At 36.1% G+C, this 15,918-nt stretch overlaps 2 protein-coding genes across 5 annotated transcripts in view; one reads left to right on the forward strand and one right to left on the reverse strand.

Moving 5' to 3' along the window:
• The window catches only part of LOC118883851 (MDM2 binding protein), a 67,273-nt gene extending 66,472 nt beyond the window's left edge, over positions 1 to 801 (reverse strand). For all 3 annotated transcript variants that reach the window (XM_036831008.1, XM_036831009.1, XM_036831007.1), the window contains exon 1: positions 627 to 801. In XM_036831008.1, the coding sequence (XP_036686903.1) occupies positions 627 to 744 (118 nt within the window). In that variant the 5' untranslated portion in view covers positions 745 to 801. The remainder of the gene's footprint in view (positions 1 to 626) is intronic.
• A 101-nt stretch (positions 802 to 902) lies between these two features.
• The window catches only part of MRPL13 (mitochondrial ribosomal protein L13), a 37,311-nt gene continuing 22,295 nt past the window's right edge, over positions 903 to 15,918 (forward strand). Inside the window, exons 1-4 of one of the 2 annotated variants that reach the window (XM_036830376.1) lie at positions 903 to 1,143; positions 4,584 to 4,707; positions 11,073 to 11,166; positions 13,867 to 13,927. In XM_036830376.1, coding sequence (XP_036686271.1) covers positions 1,060 to 1,143; positions 4,584 to 4,707; positions 11,073 to 11,166; positions 13,867 to 13,927 — 363 coding nt within the window. In that variant the 5' untranslated portion in view covers positions 903 to 1,059. The remainder of the gene's footprint in view (positions 1,144 to 4,583; positions 4,708 to 11,072; positions 11,167 to 13,866; positions 13,928 to 15,918) is intronic. The other variant, XM_036830375.1, reaches the window with a different exon arrangement.

A 15,918-nucleotide genomic window follows, 5' to 3' on the forward strand; every position in this document is an offset into this window, starting at 1 on the left:
CTCCCGGTTTGCACATGCCTGCCAGTTAACACAAATCCAAACTTCCCCCAAAAGAATAATTTTAAACGGAGAAGGAAAATCCTGTTACAATACTCTGTACACAACCACATACATTTCCTCCTCAAAATGCCGATCTATCAAAACAAGCTAAATAAAATGCAATACAGATTCTAGACAGGAGCACCAAAAAGCAGTGCATTCTCAAACGGTCGTAATTGTCTTAAATTTATAATTTGTTTTTTAACTTAGTTTATGTGTGGAATGTGTCCTCCCGTTAGGATGTAAACTCTAGGAGAGTAAGACCCTTTTCCATCTTGTTCCTTTCTGTATTACCTGCATTTGGAACACAGGAGGCAGAACTACCTATTGAATGCATATATGTCCAAAGAACAGAAATTCCACTTCCAAGGCGTAGGGAATTTATTCAGTTAAATATTTACTGTGTCGGAAACTTCTGAGCGCTGGAATCTTGCATCCACAATTTTGTCCCTATTTTTCTACGGAGATAATATTTTTTTCAACCCTTACCAGGTCGATCCCAGATAGAGTCACAGCAGCAGAACTTGATCACAATTTTTTTCTCCTCCCTGCAAGCCGTTCCCGCTCTTTCTCAGCCCAGCGCTTACCTGGCTGTTTCTCGGTACCCTCAGCGGACGAAGCCCCTGGCCCATGCTCCGCCACCGCACCCGCCGCCGACGGGACTTTTTCTTCCTCCCAGATCACTAGGAGTAGGTACCGATCCATCTCTCAGGGCTGAGACCCCGTTTCAGCTCTCGGCTTCCACATCCAAACAGCCCCGCGCTACTGACGCACTTCCGGTTCCTTCTACTTAGGTCGGCTGGAAACTGTGTGTCCTCCATTGGTTTTCCGCAGCTTTTCCAGCAAGCGAATTATTTTCGGGGGTTATTCTCTCAATAACTAGATCATTTCCTCGCTTCATGACGAAACTGCTACGGTGGGAAGATTGCAGGAGATGCAGGAAAAGCAGAGAAGCAGACGAGTGCTGGCTTTTCTAGGATCTGTTATACTCGGCTACATGCGTTTCCCGCCGGGCCCGTGATGCTGGGGGACAGGTCTTGGATCCTGGAAAAAGGACTGTCCTGGTACTGGGGAAACATGTCGAGTTTTTCTAGGGCGCCCCAGGTGAGATCGAACTCTTGCAGCTCGATGGGATTCATTACGCTGGCAGAAGGAGGTCGGATTTAGTGAAGCTGAGTAGGATGGGAAGCCGGGTCCTTGGGCCCGGAAATGCTTCGGTGAAGCACAAAGGGTGGTGATTCTGACCACCACTTGCTGTCGTTTTCTTGGTACTCCTACCCTCCCCTTTTCAGTCAACCCTTTTCGTGTTTCTTTTTACCCCCCTCGGGAAGAAGGAGGGAAGGTCAGAGAGGTAATAAGCTGGATCATATAGGGCATTGTAGACTATTGTAAGCGTTTGATTTACTGAACAAAATAAGGGGAGTAACATATCTCGCTTAAGTGTTAAAAGGAGCACTCCGACTGCTGAGTTGAGAATAGACTGTGTAGAGATGGGGATTGGTGGAGAAGAGAAGCAAAGAATCTGTTTGGAGGCTATTGAAATAATCCAGGCTAGACATGATGGTGGCACAAACCAGACTTAGTAACTGTGTAGAGTTGAAAAGTGGTCACGTTCCGTTTGAAGGTGGAGCCAACAGGATTTCCTGAAGGACTGTATGTGCGCCGACAGCAAAAGAAAAAACAAGAATTATTCCAAGGTTTTTTGTTTTAACAACCGGAAGAACGTTCCATCAACTGAGATAGGCAAGGCTGAGATTGAAGCAGGTTTCAGGAGGAAGAGCAGGAGTTGGTCTAAGCTGCCTCTTAGTCTAGTCCCGCTCCAAGTGTGATTCCTTCCTTGGACTGTTTGTTACCTGTCCCTAATGAGGAAAATACAGAAAGTAAAATTAAACATTAAAAAACTGTAGCAATTTGACATTGTGGCAGTATTTTAATTGTTTTATCAAAGGTTTTTTTTTTTTTTTTTCTATCAGGTATTGGTCTGCAATGGACTGGGGAAAAACTAGTATTCTGCTACATATGGTTTAAGAAGCACTGTAGTGTATATGCCAGGTGGGCAATTGAATGCAAGTGTAGAGTTCAGGAAAGAGGTCCAGGCTGGAGATGTAAATTAGGGAATCATAAACATACAGATGGCATTTAAAGTTATGGGTCTGGAAGAAGTCTGTGTGGAAATGTGTAAAGAGTAGATAGGATTTAAAGTCCAAATCAGGATATTAGGAGAGGGAAAGGAGGGGCTACTGATCATTTTGCTGGGGCAATGGCATAAAATGGGGTTGTCTTAGACAAAGTGGTCAATATGGTTTTCCTGTGAAGAAGCCAAGTTCATTTTAGTGCCCCAACAGGTTTTTTTCGTTTTTACTTTGTAAAAATCTTTTCTCGTTTGGTTTCTATTGGCATTATACAGATCCATGTATTTACATCTTTGTTAGTTACCCTCTTTTTTTCTTCCTTTTCTTTTTTTTTTTTTCTTCTTCTTCCTTTTCTTGGCCTCTATCTGAGAGTGTTTTTTGTTTGTTTGTTTGTTTTTAAAATTTATTTATTTATTTTTGGCTGCATCGGGTCTTCTTGACTAGCTTGCCAAGAACAGTTCTGGAACATTTCAACATTTCAGAGGCAAGAGAAAGAGAGAACTAGCATGATAGGAAAACAAAACAAAACAAAGCAATAGAGGGTGGTGTCCTGGAAATCAAGTGAAGAAGGAATACCCAGGAGAGGGGAATGATCAACTGTGTCAAAGACAGAATTGACCAATGGATTTAGTAATGTGAAGGTCATGGTAAACTTGGCAGGCAGTAGTGTGCTGGTGATGGTGTGGGAAGATAAAAGCCAGGGTGGAGTAGGTTGAAGAGAGAATGAGGAGAGACAAATCAAAGACAACTCTTTGCAAGAGTTTGCTACAAAGAAGAGGAAAGAAATGAGGCAGTTGCTGGTAGGGAAGGGAGGTCAGGAGTTTGTTTGTTTTTATGGATAATTTTAATCATACACAAAAGTAGATATCACCCAATTTCAAAAGTCTCACAGCCAATATCATTTAATCTGTACCCCCATTCATTTCCTTTCTTACTTATGAATTTGAGGTAAACCTCAGACTCATATTATTTCATCAGTAAATATTTCAATATGTTCTTTACAAGATAAGGATTTTTTAAAAAATTCCATTACCATTTATCAAAGCTAAATGGAAATTTAACAGCAATTCCTTAGTATCATCAGATATCCAGTATGTGTTCAAGTTTCCAATTTTCTCACACATATCATGTATATTATATAAATACATAATATTTTTAGTTTCTTCCTTTGGATTAGGATCCAAAGTAGCAATAAGTTGCTATTTTTTTAATGTCTCTCTCAATAATAGTTTCCTTTTCCTGTCTTTTTTTCTTACAGTTTATTGAAGAAACAAGATTGTCCTGTAGACAATTGAATTGAATTTTTTTTTTTTTTTTTTTTAGTTCATAAACTGAGAGAGGTATGGAAAGTATATGGGCTAGAAGCTCTTTATTTGCAAAGGACATGATCATCTGTGTAAAAAATGGAATTTACAAAAATTTACTAGAACTGATAATTGAGTTTAGCAAGGTTGCAGGATACAAGACCAAAATACAAAAATGTAGTGTATTTCTATATACTAGCAACAATCAGAAATTTAAATGAAAAATACAATACCATTTACAATGGCATCAAAATATATGAAATAAACTTGACAAAAGATGTAAAAGGGGAATGGGGTAGAGACTAGAAAAATGAGAACAGGAAAACAGCAGCTTGGTAAGCAGTTTTATAAGCTGATTTGAGATTTGTGATAATTAAATTTAAGATAAAACCAGCGAGCCTAGTTGTACTTTTTCCAGCCTTGTTTGGCTGCTTGTGTGTATCCATAGAGAAAGCATCTGATCAAGATCTTTCTGGCCTGTAATTTTCTTAGAGTTTGAAGACAGTGATGGATACTGCAAAGACAGCGGTTTAGTCCTGAGGCAGCCTAAGATGTCTATCTAAGGCAGTTTTCTAAAATTTAAGTTTATTCAACATCATCCATCTATGCTTTTCCAGCTACATTCTGCTATGGAACTCTCCCTTGGAATTAAACTCCTGAATAGTCTTCAGTTCGTAATTGGCCACTCATCTTTCAATGTTAATGTAACTTCCAATCTCAAAATATTTTTGAAGACCTTCATAAACAACTTCTACTTTCATAAGAGCTTTTCATGACCCCTCCAGATACTATTCTATGTGGCACAAAAAATATGTCATAATGTAAAGGGAAATAATATCTTTGGAATGTTTTTAAAAGAGTATAATCCATATTGCTAATAGAAAAGCAGGCAGGAAAGATTACTGTGTTAATCTTTGCAGAATAATGAGAAAAGATCCCCCTTTTCCAGAAATAGAAATGAGAACAAAACAAAAAAATAAGTGACAGGATCTTTTTTCATAATAATTATTGATGTTAACTGTAGATTACATGTGATGGTATATAATAGCAAACTCAGTTGTTTCCATTTAATTAGAATTTTCTTTGTTTCCTCTTCTGTCTTTTCCAGCAATGGGCCACTTTTGCTCGAGTTTGGTATCTCTTAGATGGGAAAATGCAGCCCCCTGGCAAACTTGCTGCCCTGGCATCAGTTAAACTTCAAGGATTGCATAAACCTATGTACCATCAACTGAGTGAGTATCATTTTAGACCTGTTATTGGTAATCACAGTTTTCATGTCAGGATAGAATTTTGAAGATGTTTGACTGGGCTGTTTTTTGTTGTTTTTTTAAAATATTTATTTATTTATTTATTTTTGGCTGCGTTGGGTCTTTGTTGCTGCGCGCAGGCTTTCTCTAGCTGTGGCGAGCGGGGGCTTCTCTTCCTTGCGGTGTGCGAGCTTCTCATTGCGGTGGCTTCTCTTGTTGTGGAGCACGGGCTCTAGGCACGTGGGCTTCAGTAGTTGTGGCACATGGGCTCAGTAGTTGTGGCTCGCGGGCTCTAGAGCACAGGCTCAGTAGTTGTGGCGCCTGGGCTTAGTTGCTCCGCGGCATGTGGGATCTTCCCGGACCAGGGCTCGAACCGGTGTACCTTACCTTGGCTGGCAGATTCTTAACCACTGTGCCACCAGGGAAGCCCTGGGCTGTTTTAAGGATCTCTTTTTTCCTGAGGATCCCTTATTCCATTCTTGATAAAAACCTGTTGGGGGCGGGACATCCCTGGTGAAGCAGTGGTTAAGAATCCGCCTGCCAATGCAGGGGACATGAGTTCGAGCCCTGGTCTGGGAAGATCCCACATGCCGGGGAGCAACTAAGCCCGTGCGCCACAACTACTGAGCCTGTGCTCTAGAGCCCCCGAGCCACAACTACTGAGCACGTGTGCCACAACTACTGAAGCCCGCGAGCCACAACTACTGAGCCCGTGTGCGTAGAGCCCGTGTTCCGCAATAAGAGAAGCCACCGCAATGAGAAGCCCGCGCACCGCAACGAAGAGCAGCCCCCGCTCACGACAACTAGAGAAAGCCCGCACACAGCAACGAAGACCCAACGCAAACAAAAATAAATAAATAAATAAAATTTAAAAAAAAACCTGTTGGGGCACTAAAATGAATTTGGCTTCTTCATAGGAAAACCATATTGACCACTTTGTCTAAGACAACCCCATTTTATGCCATTGCCCCAGCAAAATGATCAGTAGCCCCTCCTTTCCCTCTCCTAATATCCTGATTTGGACTTTAAATTAAATGTTCACTCTTAAACATGTTTCTTCATGTGGCAACATGCATTTCAATAGAGTTTTTGAAAATGAGCAAATAAGCTTGCCCTCTCTTTGAAAAAACCCTTTCCTCCAGAAAGATATGTAGGGCTAGCTAGCTAGGCATGGAAAGTTACTTTTCACTGTTTTGAATTAATAGATTTGCTCTTCTGTGTCCTTTTTCCAAAACAAAACAAAACAGTTGCTTTCATGCTAAAAGCCTTCTGCTTATCACAGGTAGTTGTGATTGACTTCACTTTCCTAGGCACTTCCTGTCCCCCTGTAAGATCCAAGTATCAGTTCTTACTCTTCATCTTGCTTGACCTGTCAACAGCATTTTTTGCAGTTGATCACAGTTTTAACTTTATTTTGAAACATGAAATATACAAAGATATATTTAGATGGATAGAGATGTATTCCTCTACCTATATATAAATATAGATAATATTTTAAAGAAAATTAATAATAATGGTGGTGAAATGAATACCCATACACTCAGCATTTGGGTTGTTTTCCTCTTTTTTGCTGTTACAAACAACATTGCTATCAGTATTCTTGTACCTTTTTCCCAGGGCACATGTGGAAGAGTTTCTCTGAGGTCTGTCTGTAGGACAGGAATTACTGGGTTTAAAATGGGAACCTAGTTAGTCTTTATATGCAGGTGTTTTCATTATTCCTCATCTCAGTAACATTGATATTGTCGTTCTTTTTAATGTTGACTACTCTGGTAAATGGGATATGCTCTTTCTTGGTGGTTTTAATTTGCATTTTCCTGATTGCACATGAAGCTGAGAATCTTTTCATTTGTTTATTGGCCTTTTATCATTTCCCATTTTGTGAAAGGTCTATGCATTTCTTTTTCCCATTTTTCCATGGAATTGTTTGTCCTTTACTTCTTTCTAACTTCTATTATAAAAATTTTCACATTTTCAGAAAAGTTCAAAGAGTAGTACAGTGAATTTCTCTATACCAGCCACCTAGATTACACAATTATTAATATTTTATCATATTTTTACTTGATCATTTGAAAATAAATTACAGATATCATTATACCTCCCCCTAAATATTTCAGCATATGTCGCCCAAGAACAAAGATATTCTCCTGTGTAACCCAAATGCCATTATCACACCTAAATATTAACTTTTATAGCCCTTCCTGTATATATGGCCATCGTTTGTCATATTGTTTTTCTGGGAAATTGTATGTCAGTTTTCAAATAAACATGTTTACAGTGATTATGAACACATGAAACATACTTAATAAATGCTGATTAAACCAGTATATGTTAGAAAAAACTTAAAACAACATATTTGTAAATTGAAAATTGCGTGCAGTTTGTTTTGATTTTAGTGACATCTTATGGACATGAAAAGTCCAAAGTTTTGCTGATAAAAGCCAGATATTAAATATAGTGAAACAAAAATACAATTCAGTCTTTAAGAAGTAAATGTCTAATTTCATAGAAAAGCTATTCTCCATTACCAGGGAAGGGTGGCCCGACAGGCAGCCACAAAAGCTCCTCTGGTGTTCTAGCAGCACGCTTGCTCATCAGTACTTAAGGAATACTTTTGCAGTAATGACGTGCTTGTAAGGAAGCAGAACTTTAATTCAGTGGACAGATAAGTGCTACACTTTAAGAAGAATTAGGTGGCTACTACTGATTCCACCTTCTCTCAAATTTTGTGAAAGGAAGGCATTCTTCTCCTAACTCCAGATCATCTTGATCTTGACCCAGACCACCGTTTCCATAAAAAAATAACCTAATAAATGGAACGTTGGTTTGCCACAGCAACTCACAAAGTCCATGGACCTGTATGTATGTTCAGATACATAACATATACAATATTTGAACCATTTTATAGGCACTCCCTTCTCCTTCTGATTAGAGCTGCCCTCCTGAATGGGAGACTTGGGAGCTCTCTGAACATGTTTGCTTTTCACTGATACAGGAAAAGGAAGGCCACTTGGTGATTTTTGGATTGTGCCTTATTCTTCACGAGGACTCCATTCTTTTCACTGCCTACAAATTAATCAGTTGAGGAGAACCATATGAGCATTTAAAAGAAGCAAAGGGAAACCTTTCTTAAGCGTTATCTAAAGTTATTAGATCATCTTAAAATACTTCTGGTGCACATGGAATGAAATCAAACGAAAGTTTCACACAGTTCTTAAAGGTTAATGTTATGAATGTTAGCACACCAAACAATTCTAACAATTCACTAGTCTAATCTCTGGTATTCTGCCTTGCGTTATTTATTTAAATCTTTTAAGGATTTGTTAGAAAAAAAAGTTTAGAATGCTCTTCTTAAAGTTACGCAGCTAATGTATTTTTCTCTCTTACTATTCAGTTGTGTCAGTCTATTTCAAATGTTAACTATGCATTGTTTAAATTTTACAGTCTTTTTTTAAAAAAATTTTTATTCATTTATTTATGGCTGTGTTGGGTCTTCGTTTCTGCGCAAGGGCTTTCTCTAGTTGCAGCGAGCGGGGGCCACTCCTCATCGCGGTGCGTGGGCCTCTCACTAGCGTGGCCTCTCTTGTTGCAGAGCACAGGCTCCAGACACGCCGGCTCAGTAATTGTGGCTCACGGGCCCAGTTGCTCCGCAGCATGTGGGATCTTCTCAGACCAGGGCTCGAACCCGTGTCCCCTGCATTAGCAGGCAGATTCTCAACCACTGCGCCACCAGGGAAGCCCCGGGAAGCCCCCGAAATTTTACAGTCTTAATCACACATTTATTCTTCATCTCACTCCTAGAATATCATTGTACAAAGCACTGAAGCTTTTTGCTCCAGGTTATATCTAGAATGCATGCCTCTTTTAGAAGGAATATTTACACATTATCATAAATTTGAACAACACACCTTGTTCCTATCACAACGTCTTTACACTCAGTAGATTTTGTGGTAACTTACATGATCATCTGTCACATTAGCCCTGCAGAAGTTCAGGGATGCTAAAAAAAATGTTGAAGTAGGCATTTGGACATTTGTCCTTCAAGGCTGGAAACAAACAAGACATTTGTCCTTCAAGGCTGGAAACAAACATAAAGGCCAAAGCCAAACTTTGTTGCTTATCACTAAATTGGAACAGCTATTTTTCAAACGTTTCTCAAACCAAATCTTGTAAGGAGACCCAATATGTAAAAGCAGTGTTGCACTGGATGAAGGAGACCTTAGATTCCCTGACATAAACCTTTGAGTTTTCCCTTTGATTGAATTAGTTTGAATTTTATTTGGCCATTTAATTTAGCACCTAATATTATAAAAAGAAATCAAATAAGGTCAGAAATCTAAGTTGATAAATTTTTGTAAATAAACTCAATTCCTTTTTCTAAAAATTGCTTATTACTAAACTTTAACTTTTAAAAAAAAGTTTTTAAGTTTGAAAGATATTAACTTCCACCATCTCTTGATCAGGCAGTAGAGTTCCAATTTATATGTATTTGGTGCATATTGTAAAACGTAAAATGTTTCAATTAAAATTTTAAAATGACATATATCTATTTATTTGGATTAACAGAAATTTAGATAGAAATGATTGCACTATATCCAGGATTTTAGGCTTTAATCATAATATTGGCTTCTGTTTTAATAAGTAGTGCACGTAAAAAAGATTTAATTGCTGGTTGGTTTTAATTAGAGACAGTGGAGAAGTGCTTCTAAGAATTATTAAATACAGTAGAGATTTGGCATAAGTTATTAAGGGAGAATAATTTTTCCCAGATTAGATGTTCATAGCTTAGAGCTGAAAGAACACAATTTTCACCTGATTTGTGGTATTCTTTCTAATGTCCCTTGAAAGATCCTTTTTGAAGTAAAAATGTGTTTTGAATGGCGCAAAATGCTTTTTGCATATTTAAAGCTTAAACAACATTTAAAAAATAAATTCAGGTTTATTAGAAAGTTAAAGATTCCATTTTTCCTCCAAATAGGTGTCACAGAAAGAGCCTGAACAGGGAGTTACATACCTTGGTGTGAGCTTTGACAAATCACTTAATCTTAACAAGCCTTAGCTTCTTCAACTCTAAGTGTCCGGTTGAAAGCTAACATAATTTCGGCATTATTTGGGACTGTGTAGGTATCTTCTCACCCTCTTCATTTGTTCTTCAGGTTCATTTGCCCAGCTGCCTTAGTAGCCCACCATGGGTCACTTTTGGGAACTTTAGTCACTTAATTTGCCAAATAGTCAAACTTTCCTTTTCAACCAGCTAACAGCAAGCTTCCCATTCCCAGATCTTTCCTTCACACCCCTGGATTCCCTTACACTCTAGTGAAGAAAACTCACCTGCTTTATCCTCTTTCCTTTACCCTTGTCTTATATAAACTATGAACTTCTCACTGAAAATTCTGTCATTCAAATTCAAGCTCTGCATAGACTCTTATAACGTAATCTTCATTTTTGAGATACTGTACTTATTTATACTTACTTTTTCAGTGGTGATTTTTTTCAAATAAATAACCTTCAAGAATCTTTTGAAGTTTGTTTTTCTATTAGTAGAATAGGCATTTAATAAATGTTTCTGACTACTTGATTTTGTCATGTACAGTGACTTGTGAAAACTTACATGTTGACTTTTTAGGGTTTTTTTTTAGATGAACAGCCAGGCCTAGGGGTACTTTTCACTGGAAAATTAATCCAAAACATATATTTTGATTTTCAGATCATCTGTTGCATCAAGTATATGTGTACTCATAGTTGCTAGTGGCAGTTTAAATTTAACTAGTTAAATGTGTTTGGAAAAAACCTTGGGTTAGTAATTAAGCATAAGATCCTAGTATTCTTTTCTCTGAATTTGAAAAGAATAATCAATTGTGATGTTTTACATTTGTTTCCAATTTACCTGTTGGTAAAACAAACCGTTTTTCATCTATATGCGTATTGTTTTCATTTTCTCTTTTATTTTTAAGGGAAAATTTGTATGAGATATTTAAAAGTGGTGAAGTGTAATTATTAATAGTACATTTTAATGAAGTGTAATTGTTAATCGGCAGAGAAAATAGGAGTAACAGTAGTTTGCCTTTAAAAGATGTGTCATTGTTATTGGCATCTTTATTGAATTCTCTTTTACCTTCCAGTGTTGAGATTTTCCAACTGTCTAGCCAACTCTTTCTGTGCTTAGATGTTACGTGAAAGAGAAACATAAATCTATTCAATGATTCTGATGTTGCACTGTGACTTGCTTTATATTTTTTGATGTGTTTTTTGGACTTTGATAAGCTTTATAAAAAACCAAGCTCACTTTTTCTTAAAGTCAAGAATTTTCATATAAAATCTTTTTTTTTCTTTGTTCTTTTAAAATCTAGGTGACTGTGGAGATCATGTTGTCATAATGAACACAAGGCACATTGCATTTTCTGGAAACAAATGGGAACAAAAAGTGTACTCCTCACATACTGGGTAAGATAATGCTTTTGTCAGGGAAGATAGGCAGTTGAATATATATTACTTTAAGAATATTATTGGTCTTATTTAAAAGAAAAAGGTTTTTTCAAAATTTAAGAAAATACCAATTTTGTTCATGCCACATGTATGATCTACTCAATCAAAAAAACCGCAATACTGTACCAAATACTCATGATTACCTGAGAGTATTTGTTTTTCCTGGAAGCTTTTCATATAACCTCTCTGATCTAGATTCTTCTCATTTTTTAGTCAGTCTTCTCACTTCTTTCTTTCTGTTTCCTATAATTCATCTTACTGCTGTTTCCAGAACCATCTTGAACTTCTAAAAGTACATGAGATGTTGAAAGAATGGTGAGTGAAATCCCAAGTTTGGAAGATACCTAAAATCTCCACAACATGCCTTTGAAGTTATATATAGGTCTGCCTCTCTGAATAATAGCAATCTCCTAGCTCATGAGGCAGCCCATTCATTCTGCCTTTGATGTGGTCTAAATTTTAGAAAGATCTCAATGCGATTGAGTCATCATCTGTTTTTCTCTAGCTTTCAGAATGGTCTTAGTCCTTTTTTGGACAGTGTAAAATTATATCTTCCACATGACATCCTTCAGATAGTTTTGAGACAATGATCAGCAAGTACCCACTGATCTGTCTTTTCTCTAGACTAAACATCTGTAGTTCCTTCAAAGTTCTTTTTATGGCTTCCCTTCAGATGTCTTATCTCCATTATATCTTGGTCACTGTTCTCTGAGTGCAATCACTGCTTATCAGTATCTTTCTTAACTAAATACACTCACCTGGCTGTGTTTTAATGGTTTTCTGGTATAATGTGACTCCACCATCTTTCAGTTATGCAATCTTCTATTGTAGTAGAACTTTCCTTCAAGGCCATATCACTATGTGCTACACCGAGTTTCTCCATCAGCTAAAACTCATAAGTCTTTTTCAAACATGCTGCTGTTCAACCATGTATCCTCCTTGCTGTGTATTTTAGTTGCATTCTAATCAACTGCAGTACCTTAAGTTAACTCCATGTAAATTCTATCTCTGGCCTTTTAAGATCTTTTGAGATGTTGATTATGTCATGTAATGTGTTAGTTAACCCCTCAGTTTCAGGTCATGTACAAATTTAATTAAGCATACCTTCTTCAGTATCATGCAAGATATGATTAAAAATGTTGGCTTTTCATTCTTGATCAAAATTATTTTTTTTTTATTTCCAAGTGCACCTTCATCTTAGACAGGCAGACTTTGATATTCCCATCTGTTTCTTTTCCTCTTGCCCAAGTAGGTCTTAAATGCTTGGAATAACTTTTTTGCTTCCATTAGCCAGCCTTTGCCCATTCCTACACTTAAACACTTTCGTGAACTCTTTATTTAATGTAACAAAAATGAATTCACATCCATCTTTAGTAATTTTTACTGTTGGTAAATCTCTATATATAAACCAAGTTTTATAAAATTTACAGGTAATTGGGAAAGAAATATGAAAATGCAAGATAACAATATGATAAAACATAAAGTATTTTTTTCCCGGAGAGAAAGAATACAGGAATATAAGTCTAGACAGGTATTTCTTTTTCTGAGGCTGAAATTCCATGAAGCAAATGAAAGAGCATCAGTTTGAAAATTATCCATCTTTCTCAGCAAATTTCTAAATTTGCTTTCTTAAGTTTTATTCCTAAAACGTGGTTCTCTAAATCATCTTTAAAATGTTTTCAAGTCTTGTTGAAAAAAACTTATAAAAGGAATCATATTTAGGTAATGTTACATTTTTCTTGCAGAGTCTACTGCCTTTACATTTTATTTTTCCCTTCCTCAAAAATCATTAAGGCTTTATCCATCCATTCAGTGTAATAAAACCTTGCATCTGTATGTTGTTTTTGTTTTAAATTTCTTAAGCACTGTCACTTGACTCTCATAAAAATCTTGAGAGGTAGATGGGGCAGATATTATCATTTTGCTTATATGAGCAAACTCATATATAAAGAGATGAAATGAATTGCCTAATATTATACTGGTAGCCACTGGCAAAACCTAGATTCCAGACCTGGATCTGGGGTATTCAAGTTACCAAGATGCCTCCAGTATTATCCCAAATATTTTTTTTAATCTACATTTTATATATAATTTTGATCGGAACACAATGGAATATTTTATTACTTAGAACCAACATATGACTTCCTGTTAATAGGAGACAGGAGCACGACTTGTTTAGAGTATTAACTTGCCTTCAGAACCAGGTAGTCTACCACTATTTTCTCCAAACCTGACCCCTAGCTTATTCACTTTGTCTGATTTGTCAGGGAATGTGAAACATTTTGGCACTTTGCTTTTTTTTTTTAATTCAAGCAGTGATAAACTAAGCAGTGATAAAAATGTTTGACTGAATGAGTGAATGAATGAATGATGAATAACTTTAAATTCCAGTAGAAATATAAATAGTTCGCCAAGAAATTTTCTAAGATGTGGAACTTTTTATGAAATAATGATTGCTAATTTGACCACTTAAGAGAATAGCATTTCAAATAACATAGGTTACTGCTTAATTTTTAAGACATTGATGAACAGCATAGTTTCGAGAAACAAGTATAATTTCATAATAAAAATAGTTTTCATATTATAAAAGAATGTTCATTTCAAGAATACTGTACCATAGCCTAATCCCAATTTTAATGTCTTTGTTTCTTTTAATAGCTACCCAGGTGGATTTAGACAAGTAACAGCTGCTCAGCTTCACCAGAAGGATCCAGTGGCAGTAAGTTTATAGTATTTTTTATTATATTACACAAGTTTTGATAGGTATTATTTCGTTATCATTCAATTCTATATGTTTTCTAATTATTATTTAGTAGGTTTTACATTTAGTCAAAGAATTTTGATGCTTTTCTTTTTAATTTCTTAACATCTGCATGATCACCTAGAATATGATATGATTGCTGAAAATGTTTGGGGGAGACAGATGTATGTATGTATGTGTGTATATATGTTTATATTTCCCTTATATCAAATATGCTAAGTGTGTTGTTCCAATCTGATATTCTCGTTGACTTTTTTGTTGTTGTTGTTCACTTGATTTACTGATTACCTGAGAGAGTTATGTTAAAATCTCAATTGTGGATTTATTAATTTTTCCTTGTAGTTCTGTCAGTTTTTTGCTCTGTATGTTTTGAAGATTTAGTGTTAGATGAATTAATTTGTTTGGGATTATAATCTTCTTAAGGAGTTGATCAGGGTATATACTGACTCTCTTTATCTCCAGTAATGCTTTTCAACTTGAGGTCTGTTCTTTTTATATATTAATATAGCTATATCAACCAATTTTTAAATTTTGTTTGCCTCATATATCATTTTACAGTTTAATTTTAAACTTTACTGAGCTAGATTTTATTTTCTTTTTTATCCCCTTCTTTCTTGCCTTCTTTTGGATTGACTGAGTTTGCTTATTAGAAGTCTAGGATTAATCAATATCTTTACTTTCCTCAAAATCAAATCAAGGCCCCTAGAAGATTATCAATACCTATTCTCCCTTTCAATCTGTATATTTTCTCTGTTCAAGATTTTTAAAAACCCTTAAAATTCAGCATTCTTGTTATTGTCTTATACTGTTACTGATTCTTTATGGGCTTCTTTGCTTACGATCGCTTCTTGTAACTGGGATCAATGTCCTTCTCCTCGAAGTATTTCTTGTTGACATTCCTATCATAACATTCTGAATAGTGAACTCTCCTCTTCTGTCTGAAGCTATATTTTTGCCTTCATTCTTGAAAGATAGTTTTGTTTATATATGCAATTCTAGGATAACCGATTTTTTTCTCTCAGCTTTTTGAAACTGTTATTCACATAGATTTTAGTGTCCACTATTACTGCTGATATCAGATGTCACTTTAATTGTTTCTTTGTGTGTATTCTGTCTTTTCTTTCTGAATACTTTTAAGATCTTTTCTTTGGCTTTGGTTTTTATGTTTCTTTTTGAGCTTTGTTATTTGTTTTGCTTGAGGATTGCTGTCTTCCGAAAACTCGTCAGCTCTTCTATGTATCTTCTAATATCAGCTCCCTTTATTCTCTGTCCTTTCCCTTTGGAAATCAGATTATACATACATATACAAATAATTTCAATTATCGTATTTTTTTCCTTTTCTTGAAGCTTTTACTGTTTGTTTCTTTTTCAAATTTGCTGGTCAGTTTTGACAGTCTTCTGTTCCCTTTGTCATACTTTGGTTCCCTTTTATATTTCTTTAAACATATTAAACGTAATTCTTAGCATTTATGTCTGATTCTGATATTTGTGGTCTTTGTGGGTTTGCAATTTATTGTTTCTGTTCAGGATACTTGGAAAGTATATGTACCTTGGAACTTCATCTCTGGGAATTTTTGAGACCTACGTTAAAAATGAATTTCTTCAAAAAAGATTTACTTAGCTTCTGGCAGGTACATGGGGCCATATATCTATGTATACACATACATATATATATATATGTATATATATGGCATCCTGAGACCTCTTTAAGCTATGCTTTCGACCTCTGGATTTTGATCCCCATAAAAAGGGTGAATTTGGGGCCTCAAAGCCTTATAAGGTCAGGTTCATAGTTTAGCAGTTATCTATCAGGAAAGACTTTTGTTTTTTCATTTCCCCACTCAACACCCTGAGTATTGCCTTTCTGTTGAGAAGCTAGGTTTATGAGGTCATCTTGATCCTCCCTCCTAACCCCAAAGTCATAGTCCTCTAAAACCCAAGCCCTGCAC

Source organism: Balaenoptera musculus, chromosome 17 (assembly GCF_009873245.2).
Source record: "Balaenoptera musculus isolate JJ_BM4_2016_0621 chromosome 17, mBalMus1.pri.v3, whole genome shotgun sequence".
NCBI classification, from domain to species: Eukaryota; Metazoa; Chordata; class Mammalia; order Artiodactyla; family Balaenopteridae; genus Balaenoptera; species Balaenoptera musculus.